This window comes from Notolepis coatsorum, assembly GCF_963971535.1.
Source record: "Notolepis coatsorum genome assembly, chromosome: 14".
NCBI classification, from domain to species: domain Eukaryota; kingdom Metazoa; phylum Chordata; class Actinopteri; order Aulopiformes; family Paralepididae; genus Notolepis; species Notolepis coatsorum.
The window spans coordinates 115,640,501-115,652,998 of NC_140178.1; the positions used below are offsets into that span (position 1 = coordinate 115,640,501).

At 44.2% G+C, this 12,498-nt stretch overlaps 1 protein-coding gene across 1 annotated transcript in view; it reads right to left on the reverse strand.

Moving 5' to 3' along the window:
- The window catches only part of LOC311240730 (FRAS1-related extracellular matrix protein 2-like), a gene marked incomplete at both ends in the record, with an annotated part of 30,962 nt that extends 19,314 nt beyond the window's left edge, over window positions 1–11,648 (reverse strand). The window contains 2 exons of the mRNA XM_084329303.1: window positions 3,284–3,516; window positions 6,674–11,648. Coding sequence (XP_084185429.1) covers window positions 3,284–3,516; window positions 6,674–11,648 — 5,208 coding nt within the window. The remainder of the gene's footprint in view (window positions 1–3,283; window positions 3,517–6,673) is intronic.
- Window positions 11,649–12,498: the final 850 nt, after the last annotated feature.

Genomic DNA, 12,498 nt, shown 5'->3' on the forward strand with positions numbered 1-12,498 from the left:
ACGTTCAGCCCCCACCCATGGCTGGACTTGGTTAACTGCTGGGGAACTGGAGAACCGTTGGAATTGATAGACTCTCAATACTGAACCCTGCACAGACTCTGGTGCACTTTGCACATGGACTCATATGAATTCACATTCATGAATACATTCACATTTTAAATGATATTTGTATGTACATTTAACGTTATATCTATTGATAAGACCGATATTGATAGGCTGAGACTAGTTGTGCTCTGTTTATACCGGGATAGACTAAGACTTAGTATGGAGTATTGTATAGTTGTACAGGGTGGACTTACAATACAGGGGTAGGCTATATACTGTACTGTATTTGTACCTGGGTTAGACTTAGGATAGACTCTGTATATTATACCAGGGTGGGCTGTACATACAGTACGTACATCTTGGTTTGTTTGGATACTTATTATTCCTACCTGTACCTCTCCTCTCCTTCTCTCTATACTGCCATTGCCGTTCCTGCTATGACACCTGAAGTATGAATAAAGGTTGATCTCATTGTAACTTAAAACATTATGTGATTCTCTCCGCTTTTGGTTTTAATTACGGCTAGACTAAATGACGGTGGCACCAGTCATCGGGTATCAAGACGTTTTTTTTTACTTTACAACATCATTTCCGATTTGGTAGGCTGTTCACGTGCTGTTTTCAGGTCGTTCATGCGATATACAGCACCCGACACTGCATGAATGCAGCCATACATACAGCAGGAACCACGTTTAGAAGTGTGAGAGAGAGAGAGTGAAAGAGAGAAAGAAATAGAGAGGGGGGTGGGATCAAATTCTCTATCTGGCATTGATTTATAGTAGCAGCAAGCCATGTACTCTTGAGGATCAAGTAAGCCTGTGTAGATTAGGTAAACACTTGTATTGATCAAATTACCTCATGTACAAGTGTTACTTTTACTCAACAACACTATACACTTCGACCAATGGTTTGGGGTCAGTGGACAAAATTGATTGAGATATCATCCATTTGTCAAAATGCAGGAAATCACAAGTCCCTTTAATTTGATTTCTGACATCTGACACACTGCTCTTCTTATCAGATTTTAGTATTGGGTAAATTGTTCCAATACAAAAAAACAATTTGAGCCTTGTATGGGCCCAATACCCGCCAGATACCAGAACCGGTATTAGTAGATCCCTAATTGACTATACGGCAACTACACAAGTCCCTGGCCTTTTAAAAGAACACCGTTCCACCAGCCAAGCTAAAAGAGAACCAACATCAACAAAGAACTGCTTTTCCTTTCACAAAAAGATACATTCAAGTAAGTTTTGTTTTCAGGAAAGAGAAATAAGTAATCATGTAACACGCCGACATCATGGGAAGTCAGACCGTTATTTCTAGGGGTGCACGATATTGATTTTTTTTAGCCCGATATCGATACTGATAACTTTCTGCTCCTCAAGGTCGATACCGATACCAATAACCGATATATATATATATTTATTGTATTATAATTTTTTTTTTATGTATATTTGACATAACCAGATTTATCATGACATGAGCGTTACTACTATGAACAAAACAAAGCCAAGACAACAGTTTTGACTCTTCAAATAAAGTGACTATATTTATTTTTCCAAATAAATATAATTTGAGTCAATCACAAAATTCACAATCCGTCAATGTCATTAACAATGTGTTTCCCTGAACAATGAGTGAACTAAAAACCAACAGGTATTGTGCTTTGTCAGTAGGGATGGGTACCGTTCACATTTGAACCGATTCGGTACCGGTACCTGTGAATCGATACCGGTACCCAACGGTACCTTTTGTCGGTACTTTAGTCTCTAAAAATGTAATCTACCTACCTCAGTTGTAAAAAAAAGAAAAAAATCCAAACTTCAAATAACCACATTTTCGACCGTTTTCAGCTTGCCATTGCCCCGACTGCTTTGTTGTTGAATCAAGTCAAATCCTAAGTAAGCATATATTGTGCGTGTGAACGTTGACATGAAAAGAAAAAAATTTAAAGTTTAAAGTGTAAAAAATGTAAAAGAAAAAGAAAATATTATCGGAGCTATCAATACTTTTATCGGGTTTATCGGGATGACGTCATAATTGCTGATATCGGCCCGATAATTATCTACCCGATAATTATCGTGCATCCCTAGTTATTTCCTGTTTTTACAGCGAAGATCTGGTGTAAATGTTTTTCAAGAAGGCTCTTTTGTAAGGCTCCGATTTAGAGTTAAGGACTTGAGCAAGAGAAGCTGTTCGTGTTCAGACTTTTTTGCTTTATCTCTGAACTTATGCTTCCTGAAGCAACTGTGATTGAAGGGTCAAGAAAATAGGGCAGGGTTTGAGGTTTGAGGTAAATTGTGAAGAGTTGGCAGATTTATTTCAGCTGTCAGATGTCAAGCGTCAAGATAGCAATACGGATAGCTATTGCCTGGAAAATAGGCCTAGTATTGCCCAATGATGAGGGAAATGTTGTCATGTATGACAATGGAAAATATAACATACCGGTACATGGTTAGGGGTAAACGTTTGACACTTTTGAGAAGGTTTGAGGCCCATTTCTGAATTTAATTGAGCAAAATGATGTAGGGGAAATATTGGCAGCTGAGGGAAGTACTGGGTAGTGGGCTTTGTATGGAAGTGGGATGGTAGGGAGAGATGATTGATTAATGTGTATTTGTCAGATTCAATGGAACATTTAAACATATTGTTAAAGAAAAAGACAAAACACTTCCTTTCATCCATGTGTGTGTGTGTGTGTGTGTGTGTGTGTGTGTGTGTGTGTGTGTGTGTGTGTGTGTGTGTGTGTGTGTGTGTGTGTGTGTGTGTGCCAAACAAAGCCAAACAAATTGCCAAATATTGCTCTGTCTCAGCTATTATTGGCAGCTTAGCCACGTGGAGAAGGAGGTGCTATGTGTACCCTTAAGTGTTCAGTGCTGCTTGGCCCTGATACATTTGATTCCCTGTTTATGTAATATAATTTGTGGAACCAAATAAAGTATTAAAATGTGTGTGTGTGTGTGTGTGTGTGTGTGTGTGTGTGTGTGTATGTGTGTGTGTGTGTGTGTGTGTGTGTGTGTGTGTGTGTGTGTGTGTGTGTGTGTGTGTGCGTGCGTGCGTGCGTGCGTGCGTGCGTGCGTGCGTGCGTGCGTGCGTGCGTGCGTGTGTGTGTGTGTGTGTGTTTCAAAGTTTTCATAATCAACCTATGCCTTCAATATGACATTGACTAGAAAATGGGTCAATATGCAGCGCAAGTCCCCTAAAGCAGGGACTAGTATTAAAACATGTGAAATACATAGGAATAAGACAGGTGATGAACACATCTCAGGTCCTGCTCTGGGCTGTGAGTATTCTTGGTCACAGTCAGAATCTGGACTGCGTGTGTCGTGTAGAATGTGTAGAATGTGTAGACGAACAGATGAAAAAGTGTCCTCTTACCGTTATCCTCGACAGAAAAGTGAAAAACATCAGTCGTAGCATTTTCTTCCTTCCGCAGCACATAGCAGATCTTCATGTCATCAACGTCAGCTGAAGTAGGACAAACATCAAAACATCACCAGAATGCAAATGAGGGTACCACGCTATCACTTTTCATCATGACCTGTCATCTCATTCTATCAAACAAAACCATGAAACATTAGCCATCAACATGCCCCGAACACCAAACAGAGATTTGCCCTTGTCAAGATTAAATTAACATTCATGAAATTATTCCTTCATTTATTTTAGATAGAAAAAAGGAGTTTTACACCAGTTACAGAAATATCCTCAAACACACTTTGAAGTTGGGTGTTTCAGGCTTGTTCAGACTCTCCGTTGAGTAATAGTTCAAACATGGTAGCTGTCCCACTTCAGCACGCTATCAGCTCCTGTAAGAGCAGACCCTCTAATATCACACCAACTCAATTTCTTATCAGGACTCTGCACAAGTCATTTTCTACCAGAGGAAGAATTGACCGAGCTGCGCATCTAGAAAGATTAGGCGACATTCTGAAATCCTAAACTGCCTAACCAAAACCAGCAGAAACCGCTTAAACCCCCCCCCCCCCCCCCCCTCCCAAAATAAACCCAACTGACAAGGTTTCTGTGTCAATAGCTGTTAAAACCAGGTGACAGCAGATCTTTTAATGACAGACAGGGCCAAGGAATGTTAAAAACAGGATCCCGCCATCCACCTACCGCTCCCCTGCAGATGTGTTTCCTAAGTTATTTGAATTATAGGGCTGGCACTGCCTGCATTTTCCCACTACATGCTAGAAATGTCTATTACAGTGTCGAAAAATCATCAACAGTGAGAAAAGGCCCTGCCCTCTCTGAACCATAAGTTCAATAATAGATGCCGGAGACGAAGGGGGCTCATAAAAGTATAACGTTAACCCCCTGGTTATCCTCGTCAGAGAGACAGCATCTTAAGCCTCTTTCACGGCCTCCTCCTCTCGTCGCCTTCTCCTTCATCTGCGAGAGACCCTGACCGATTGCGTAGGAAATACAGGACGATATACTTGGGATAGAGAGGCTTTCACCGCTCCTGTCCCACTTGAACAATATCTCATCACAGTGCACATGAGTCTGGCTACGAGAGACGGGAAGAGGAATCTTCTTTAGACGGTTGTGACGCAGCCCCAGTACAAGGCAAGAAGGCCAAGCACATTATAAAGTCAACGGCGTGAACCAGGGGCCCTGTGGTCATCAAATATTTAGAAAGGAGCCCTCTGGGGAGGTGCCCTGGAAATAGGAGGGGTAAATAAAGACAGAGAGATTGTCTCTTTCATCTGACTACCTCCTCTGATGAGCCTGTTTCTTTTTCTGTCTCCCCCCACCTCTCTCCCCCAACCTCTCCCCCCCCCCACCTCTCGCTCTCCCATTCATTATTTCTCTCGTGTTTCATGCTCCCATCTCATTCTAACTATATGTTATTTGTGTATGTTATGTTGTTTGTGTATGTTATATGTTATTTGTGTATGTTATGTTATTTGTGCATGTTATATGTTATTTGTGCATGTTATATGTTATTTGTGTATGTTATGTTATTTGTGCATGTTATATGTTATTTGTGTATGTTATGTTATTTGTGCATGTTATATGTTATTTGTGCATGTTATATGTTATTTGTGTATGTCTTTTGGTCAGAACATCGGGGACCATGCTGAAAATAAGTGTTGTCACTTTTGCATGTCATCCCTTCAATCAATCAATCAATCAATACTTCTCCTCCTTTTCCCCAATTTCCCTACATTTCTCCTCCGCTTTGCTTGCTGTCTTTGCACCCCCCCCCCCCCCCCCCCTGCACCCCCCCCCTATCACACCCTTTGGGGGCACAACAGGTGCACAGCCACACCTTCTCCTGGACCCAATTAACTAGTCCCTAGACAGGTATGGCTTGTTTAAATCACACCACACTGTTGTATTGATTAACCCCTCTCTAACACTCAATAAATCACCACACGTCAAGTGTACTCATCAAAATGTGCTGCAACTCAAATGCCAACCTTTCACTAAACAGACTACACACTGACCTTCTGGGAATGATCCTCTACTCTGTGTCCTGCCTCATTTGACAAACCACTGTAGAGAACGTCAGATGTCAACATCTCCCCAGAGACAGCCAAACAATACATTATTCATCCTCAAGTGTCTTACAAGATATTTGCATGAAACGTCAGCATCTACTTTGCTCTGCTGATTGTGGCTTGATGAGCAGGGCACATCTAAATCAGGCCTACAAATCAACTATTCAAATTCTCAAGCCAGCAGTTGTCACACGTTCAAACAATTACCTGCCCATAAATTAAAGGGTGTTCATATTATGCAGTGTAACAAAGTAATTAAAACATGTGGCATTCTGGTGCTCTAAAGGATCTTCCCATTCTGAAACCCATCTAACATGGTGTAAACAAATTACATACAAAATAAAAGGTTATTACTTGTTTAATTACAACATAATATGTTGTAATTAAACAAGTAATAACCTTTTATTTTGTATGTAATTTGTTTACACCATGTTAGATGGGTTTCAGAATGGGAATATCCTTTAGAGCACCAGAATGCCACATGTTTTAATTACTTTGTTACACTGCATAATTATTGCATATATTATATATTTAGCTGCAAACAGCTAGATTGGCCTGCCTGGCCTATCTGAATATGCTGTTTGACACAACATGGTACGACATTATATTTGGCAACATTATATACATTGGTGTGCAAATGCATCACAACAGATATTACCACAATCAGACAGATGGTGCTATGATTAAAGTTTGACCGTTCAAACTTTGCAAGGAAATAACACCTGTGAGATTGACTTAAAACATGCCAGTATATCAAGCTGTCCCCATTCTACAACTCTCCCTCTTGAACCACCCATGTAAAATGGTAGATGTTCTGCCATCAAAGTTTTGGGCTGCAATATAAGAACTTGGGAGGGCATGATTTAGCAGATGCCAAATGCCCAGACAGACCACAACCAATCATGTTGGTCATCTCCTCCTATCCAATTATGACCAAATTGTCAACTAATAAACACTGTTGGTGGATTTGTACTTTTAAAGTGTAATTAATATATAATGAATGTATCTTTCTCATCTTCTCATCTATGTTTAACACGCATGCAACATTGCAATGTTGGTGTTACAGTAATACTAATTTAAATCAATTAACCACTCAGGGTTGTTGAGGTCCTTACCTTGGCTGAACGTGTTGACTGAGTCATTCCCTTGTCCCAGGTTGATGATGTATCCATGGTTGGGCTGGGCGGTGATGTGGAACACCAGGGAGGCTGAACTGCTATCTCTGTCCTCCGCTCTCAGCGCCTTGTAGCTGATTGGGTACCCCAGGTGACCTGTCGTCAGGATCTTCAATGTCGGTGCACCTTTATTGACCACAATCTGGGGGATTCCATTGTCACTGGCAACAATGGTGATCATCATGGTTTGAGGACGGCGGGTCTCATACACAGTGTCAGGGAAAACATAAAAGTCAGTGTGTGTACCATCGGTGATGGTGAAAGAGAAGGAGTCCTCTGACGATTCAGTGCCGTCGTGTTTGTAACTGATGAGGTTTTCATTGAGGTCTTGTTTGGTGAAGCCGGTGACCGGCGTGGACTGGTTGTAGAGTAGTTTACCGTGAACTGGCAGCTGGGTGACTGTGAACTTCAGCTGTTTCTCTGGTGTATCCTGATCTTCAGCGGTAAGCTCAAATGGTGTGATCAACTTATTCTGCCCCTCTGTGACCACTAGACCGTTAACGGTCAAAACTGGTTTCTTGTTATCAACATCCACAATGGAGACCCTGAAAGTTCTGAAAACAGGGTTGAAGCCGTCAGTGACCTCAAATTCAAAGCTGTCCATCTTGACTTCGTCGTCGGAGGTGTGGAGGTAGTAGACTTTGCTTCCGGCGAGTTCAAGCTGACTGAAGGAGGCGATGGGCATGCCCGGGGTGTCCGTACACTCCAGGTGGCCTCTGACGGGCGCCCTGGTGATGGTGAAGACCAGGTTCTCGTCTGGGCTGTTGAGGTCACTGGTGCTGAGAAGGTCAGTGGTCAAAGTCACTCTGCCTCCTTCTTTCAGGGACACACCTTTACTGACAACATCAGGGAAAACCATGTCAATGCTGCCCACGGTGATGTAGAAATAACGGTCAATGAGTGGGTTCGATCCATCTGTGACGTCGAATTTGACCAGGTCTCGGATGCCCTCCTGGCCATTATGCGTGTAGAGGAGCAGCCCCGCGTCGACCTCAGCCTGCGTGAAGTTCATGCCCAGTGTTATGTTCTCCAGAGAACCAGATGGGGTTTTCCTTTGTAGGAGACCCTGACCGGGTCCGTGTCGGATGACAAAAGTGAGCGTGCTATCGTCTGAATCTATGTCTGTTGCTTTTAGCACTTTATTGTTGATCTCTTTGGCCTCTCCTATCTCAACTTCCAGACCGTCGTTGACCATCATTCTTGGAGTCTCGTCGTCGACAGCAAGGATCATAACCATGGCCGTTTTCTCCACAGAATACTTTCCGTCTGTGAGAATGACATCAAAGCTATCCTCTCTTGTCTCTGAATCGTCATGTTCATAGATGATACTTGAGCCTTCTCTAATCTGCTCTAAGGTGAAGTTAGTCACGACAACTGAGCCTGTAGGTAACTGGTTCAGAATGGCCCCATGTTTGGGTGGTTTGGAAATGATGAACATCAACTCCTCAGATGGGATGTCAGCATCGGCTCCATTCAGTATAGGAGTGTCAATTACAATATTCGTTCCTTCCATCAACACTATCTCCCTCATGTAGATTTCTGGCTTCTCGTCATTTGTGGGGATGATAACAATAGGAAAGAACAGCCTATCAGAGAAATTGATACCATCAGAACATCTAAAGTTGAAAATGTCCTCTACTGGCTCTACCCCTTTGTGAATACTCTGCACATAGTGGATACTGCCCTCCCTGATGTCTCTGATAGTAAAAGCACTGATAGCTGTCCCTGCTCTGGACTTTTCTGACCCTGGGGCAGGGGAGGCGTTCTCCACATAGCCAGCACTGGGCTGAACAATGATGGTGCAAAGAATATCCTCAGTAGGCGTGTCATTATCGTCGGCATCCAAGTGCTGAGGCCCAATAGCATATTTCTCTCCCTCAAGAACACTGAACTGAACCCCGACTCCTACCTCAGGGGCCTGACTGTCAACTGGGAGGATAGTTATTTTAACACGAACCCCATTGACCTTGTTGCCCCCAACGGTCCATTCATCAGACATGTCTGTGAGAGTCAAATTGAAACCATCTTCCTCAGATTCAAGGCCTATCTCGCCGCTCGTGTGTGCATACAGCACTACACCATTGATAATGTCAGCCTGTGTGAAGCTAGTAGCAGGAACCCCATTAACCAGGATCTCTCCCATAACTGGGGGATCTTCTACAATGAAGGTCAGCTGGAGGTCGTCTGTATCATCGTCATGGCCTTGAATGACACTGGTCGTGATTTCGGTGGCTCCGTTCTCCAGCACATCCACATGGGACCCTATTGTTCCCGCAGGTAGGCTGACGGTTGGAGTTTCGTCATCGACTGGCTTCACTACGACCCTGACTGTTACTGGTACAACATGGATGCCATCACTGACATCTAATTGGAATTCATCACTCACTGTCTCATCCCCATTGTGAATATATGATATCTTCCCCTCTGAGATATCCTCCAGGTTGAAAACACCCCCCTTCTCTAGGTCAGCGAATGTCAGCTGTATCTGACCATGCTGAGGAGCCTTGCTGAGAGTGAATGTAATCTGTTTACTATCTGTATCGGGGTCTGTGGCGTCTAGTTCAGCCATGGAGATGACGTGGATTCCACGTTCAAACACCGTAAAGCCAGTGTTGGTAATCTGAGGGGGTTTATTGTTGACGGGCTTGAGGAAGACGGTGAACACTCCCTCCACACTGTTCCCCGCCGTGTCCTCCACGGTGTAGCGGAACTGCACCACATGGGCCGTGATTCCGAGCTCCAGGTCAGGGGGGCTGTAGGAGATCTTGTGATGATTGATTTGGGCCTGAGTGAATTCTGTGACCTCGGAGCCGGGGCTGTCCGTCACAATTAAGGACCCAAACACGACCGGGTGGTTTTCATCCGTGTCCGTGGGGGGTTGGACGACTGTGTATTTCAGATCGCGGTCCTCCGAGTCCAAGTCAGTGTAGCGAAGGACTTCTTTGCTGAAGTGCGTCAGCTGGAACTCGTGAACAGTCAACTGCAGGCTGGTGCCGGGGAAGAGCTCGGGCGGCACGTCATCTATAGGTAAAACCCTAACGATAAATACACTCTCTCCCGACTCGTTAGGGGGATCATTGTCATCCTGAGCCGTGAACACAAACTGATCCATGACGGTATCCTTGTGGTGAGGGCCTGTATGCTTGTAAAACAATTTCCCGTCTGTGATATCTTTCTGAAGCCACTCTGTCACCTCCTTCTCATACACTTCGTCCTCTGCGTTGAACTTCCATGAAGAGGGGTCCTCAGGAGCGTCCGACTGCCTCAGCAGCACGACGCCGATCGTGGAAAAAGGAGAGAAGATGGTAAATTGAATAGTTGAATCTTCAGAGTCTATATCGGCCGCGCTGAGCATGAAGGGAGAGATTGCCATCATCTGATTTTTGAACAGCACCAGGCCAGTGTTGGCGTTTATGATCGGTGGCTCGTCATCGGTGGGAACGACCGTTATGGGAAAGAGGAACTCCACCTCGTTCTTTCCATCCGTCATCTTGAAGATGATGTTGTCGCTGTAGGTGTCACTCCCGTCGTGCTGGTACACGACCGCGCTCGAGGAGAGGTCAGTGGGGGTGAAGAATTTCCTGTGAGAACCCAGGACCGTGAGGACGCCGTGGCGCAGCCCGTCGACGACCGTCACCCTCACACTCTCCAGGTTGTCCTCGTCACTGATCTCCAGGTTTCGGGAGGTGAAAAGTGGACGGGACTGGCCCTCGTACAGCAATTGCCCAGTGTTACGCGTAATGACCGGTGCCATAGTGTTCATGGGCTTCACCACAATCATGAATGCAAAGGGGTCGGATGTAGCCCCTTCTGTGTCCACCACCTCAAACTCAAGCTGAAAAATCCTTTCGGTGTCTGAGTCTATAGAAGGTGGCTTGTAAGCTATTTTCAGGTCCTGCAGGTCTCTCTGGTAGAATGATGTGATCGGGAGGTTTCTGTCATCTGTGCTGACTATGTAGCCTTCCTCATAAGATAAAGGAGAGGTGATGTTGAATATGAGCTCGTCTGGATCGGACTCTGCATCCTCAGCTGCCACCATGTCAGGGGTGAGAGCTGTCATTACAAACTGGCTGACCTCCATCATCATCATGGACACAAAGCTGGGTTTGGGAGGAGTGTTCTCCTCTCCCTTTTTGATACGGATCATCAGGTGAAAATACTCCTGTTTGACAAGATTTCCCTCTTTATCGTGCAGTTCTACTACCATGGGAACATAATCCCTATTAGGAGACTTGTGGCGAAATGTGTGCTCATAACGGATGTCCGCTTGAGTGAATTCATCACAGTTCATCATTTTAGCAAGTTTATTCTCATCAACAAGTTTTCCATATCTAGGAAGTGCACTGCCGCTGGTTAAGGACGTCACCTCGCATTTATAAGAGTCTCTGTCATAGGTGAATTCTAAAGTCTTTTTGTCAATGGGGTTACTGACGCCATTGAGATTGTCCACAGTGATAGGCATATTTTTGGTAATTAACTCCAGCTGCGTGAAAACGACCTCTACCTCCATCATAAATGGGATAATAACGGTATCGGTTTGCGTGTCATACCTGAGCTGCAGCCTCACTCTATCTTTGGCAGGGCTCCTCGAGCCGAAGTGGGAGTATGTCACATCATTGGGACCAAAATCACAAGAAAACTTTTTTGGAGAGAGGTGCCCAGGTTTCTGTGTCAATGGGTCGTTGTCCAGAACGGTGAGGCTGCACCTGTCCCCGGGTTGCGTCTGAATTACTAAATCATTGATCGGATCAATGAACACGGATCTCCCGAAAGGCACGTGTATTCCGTTGTTTGCCACCAAAATCGCATCCTCCGACAGCTCGGACCTCAGTGCGTAAGATAACCCATAGCTGTCGGGCTGTGCAAAGACAATACCTGTTACAGAAAAAGACAAGAGAAGTCTATAGAAAAACATTGTGGTTGCTGGTGGTGCCATGTAATTAAAAGAAGAAGAAAAAAAAGCATCCAAAAACAGTCGATTCTATCCAAATGGATGTTGGCGATTGATCCCGCGGTTCTTATTCTAAAGGGTAAAATCCACGTAAAGTGAAGTCCGATGAATGCCTATACGATGGAGCCCATGCTTGCATCTGTCCGGGAGCGCGACATTCGGGGGGATAATAGCGCGCAAGGAGTTTTAACTTCGGGCACTGAGAGCCTGTGCGAGAGGATTACCGCCCATCTCCGCAGGTGATTGGAGGATTCTGAGGGATGGTTAGTCTAGCCACGTTGTGAATGGGCAGGGAAGCTGGCATTCACAGAGAGGCGTGGACAAGATGCTGCTCTGATTTACTACATGAACCCAATTCATTACAAAAGTGTGATTGAGATTCCCAGGCGAGCTTTTCAAGAGTCAGTGTAGAGGTTAATTTAAAAGATAAACCGGCCACGTTGACAACTATGTCCGTGCATTTCGAGTCCCAGTGTGTCACTGTCATCTAATCACCCAAAGGCACAAGTAACTTCAGATGTAGTGTTAAAGGCACAATCAGTGATCCAAACGGGGAAATGGTTATAGTCCCACCACAAAAATGAGAAGGGAAAAAAGCTATATAGAAATTATTATATTTTCTTGATTGACTCAGTTCTTCATACAATAACTAACACTAGACAACAGATAAATTAATGTGATATACTGTGTGGCTGTGTATTAGTAAGTGCACAAACATAAGAAAGTTCCAAAAAGCTTATTTTCTATCTATAGAAATACCCCACTAATGGTCAAATAAATCCAAATGGGGCTTTAATGTGAATTCACCAAATGT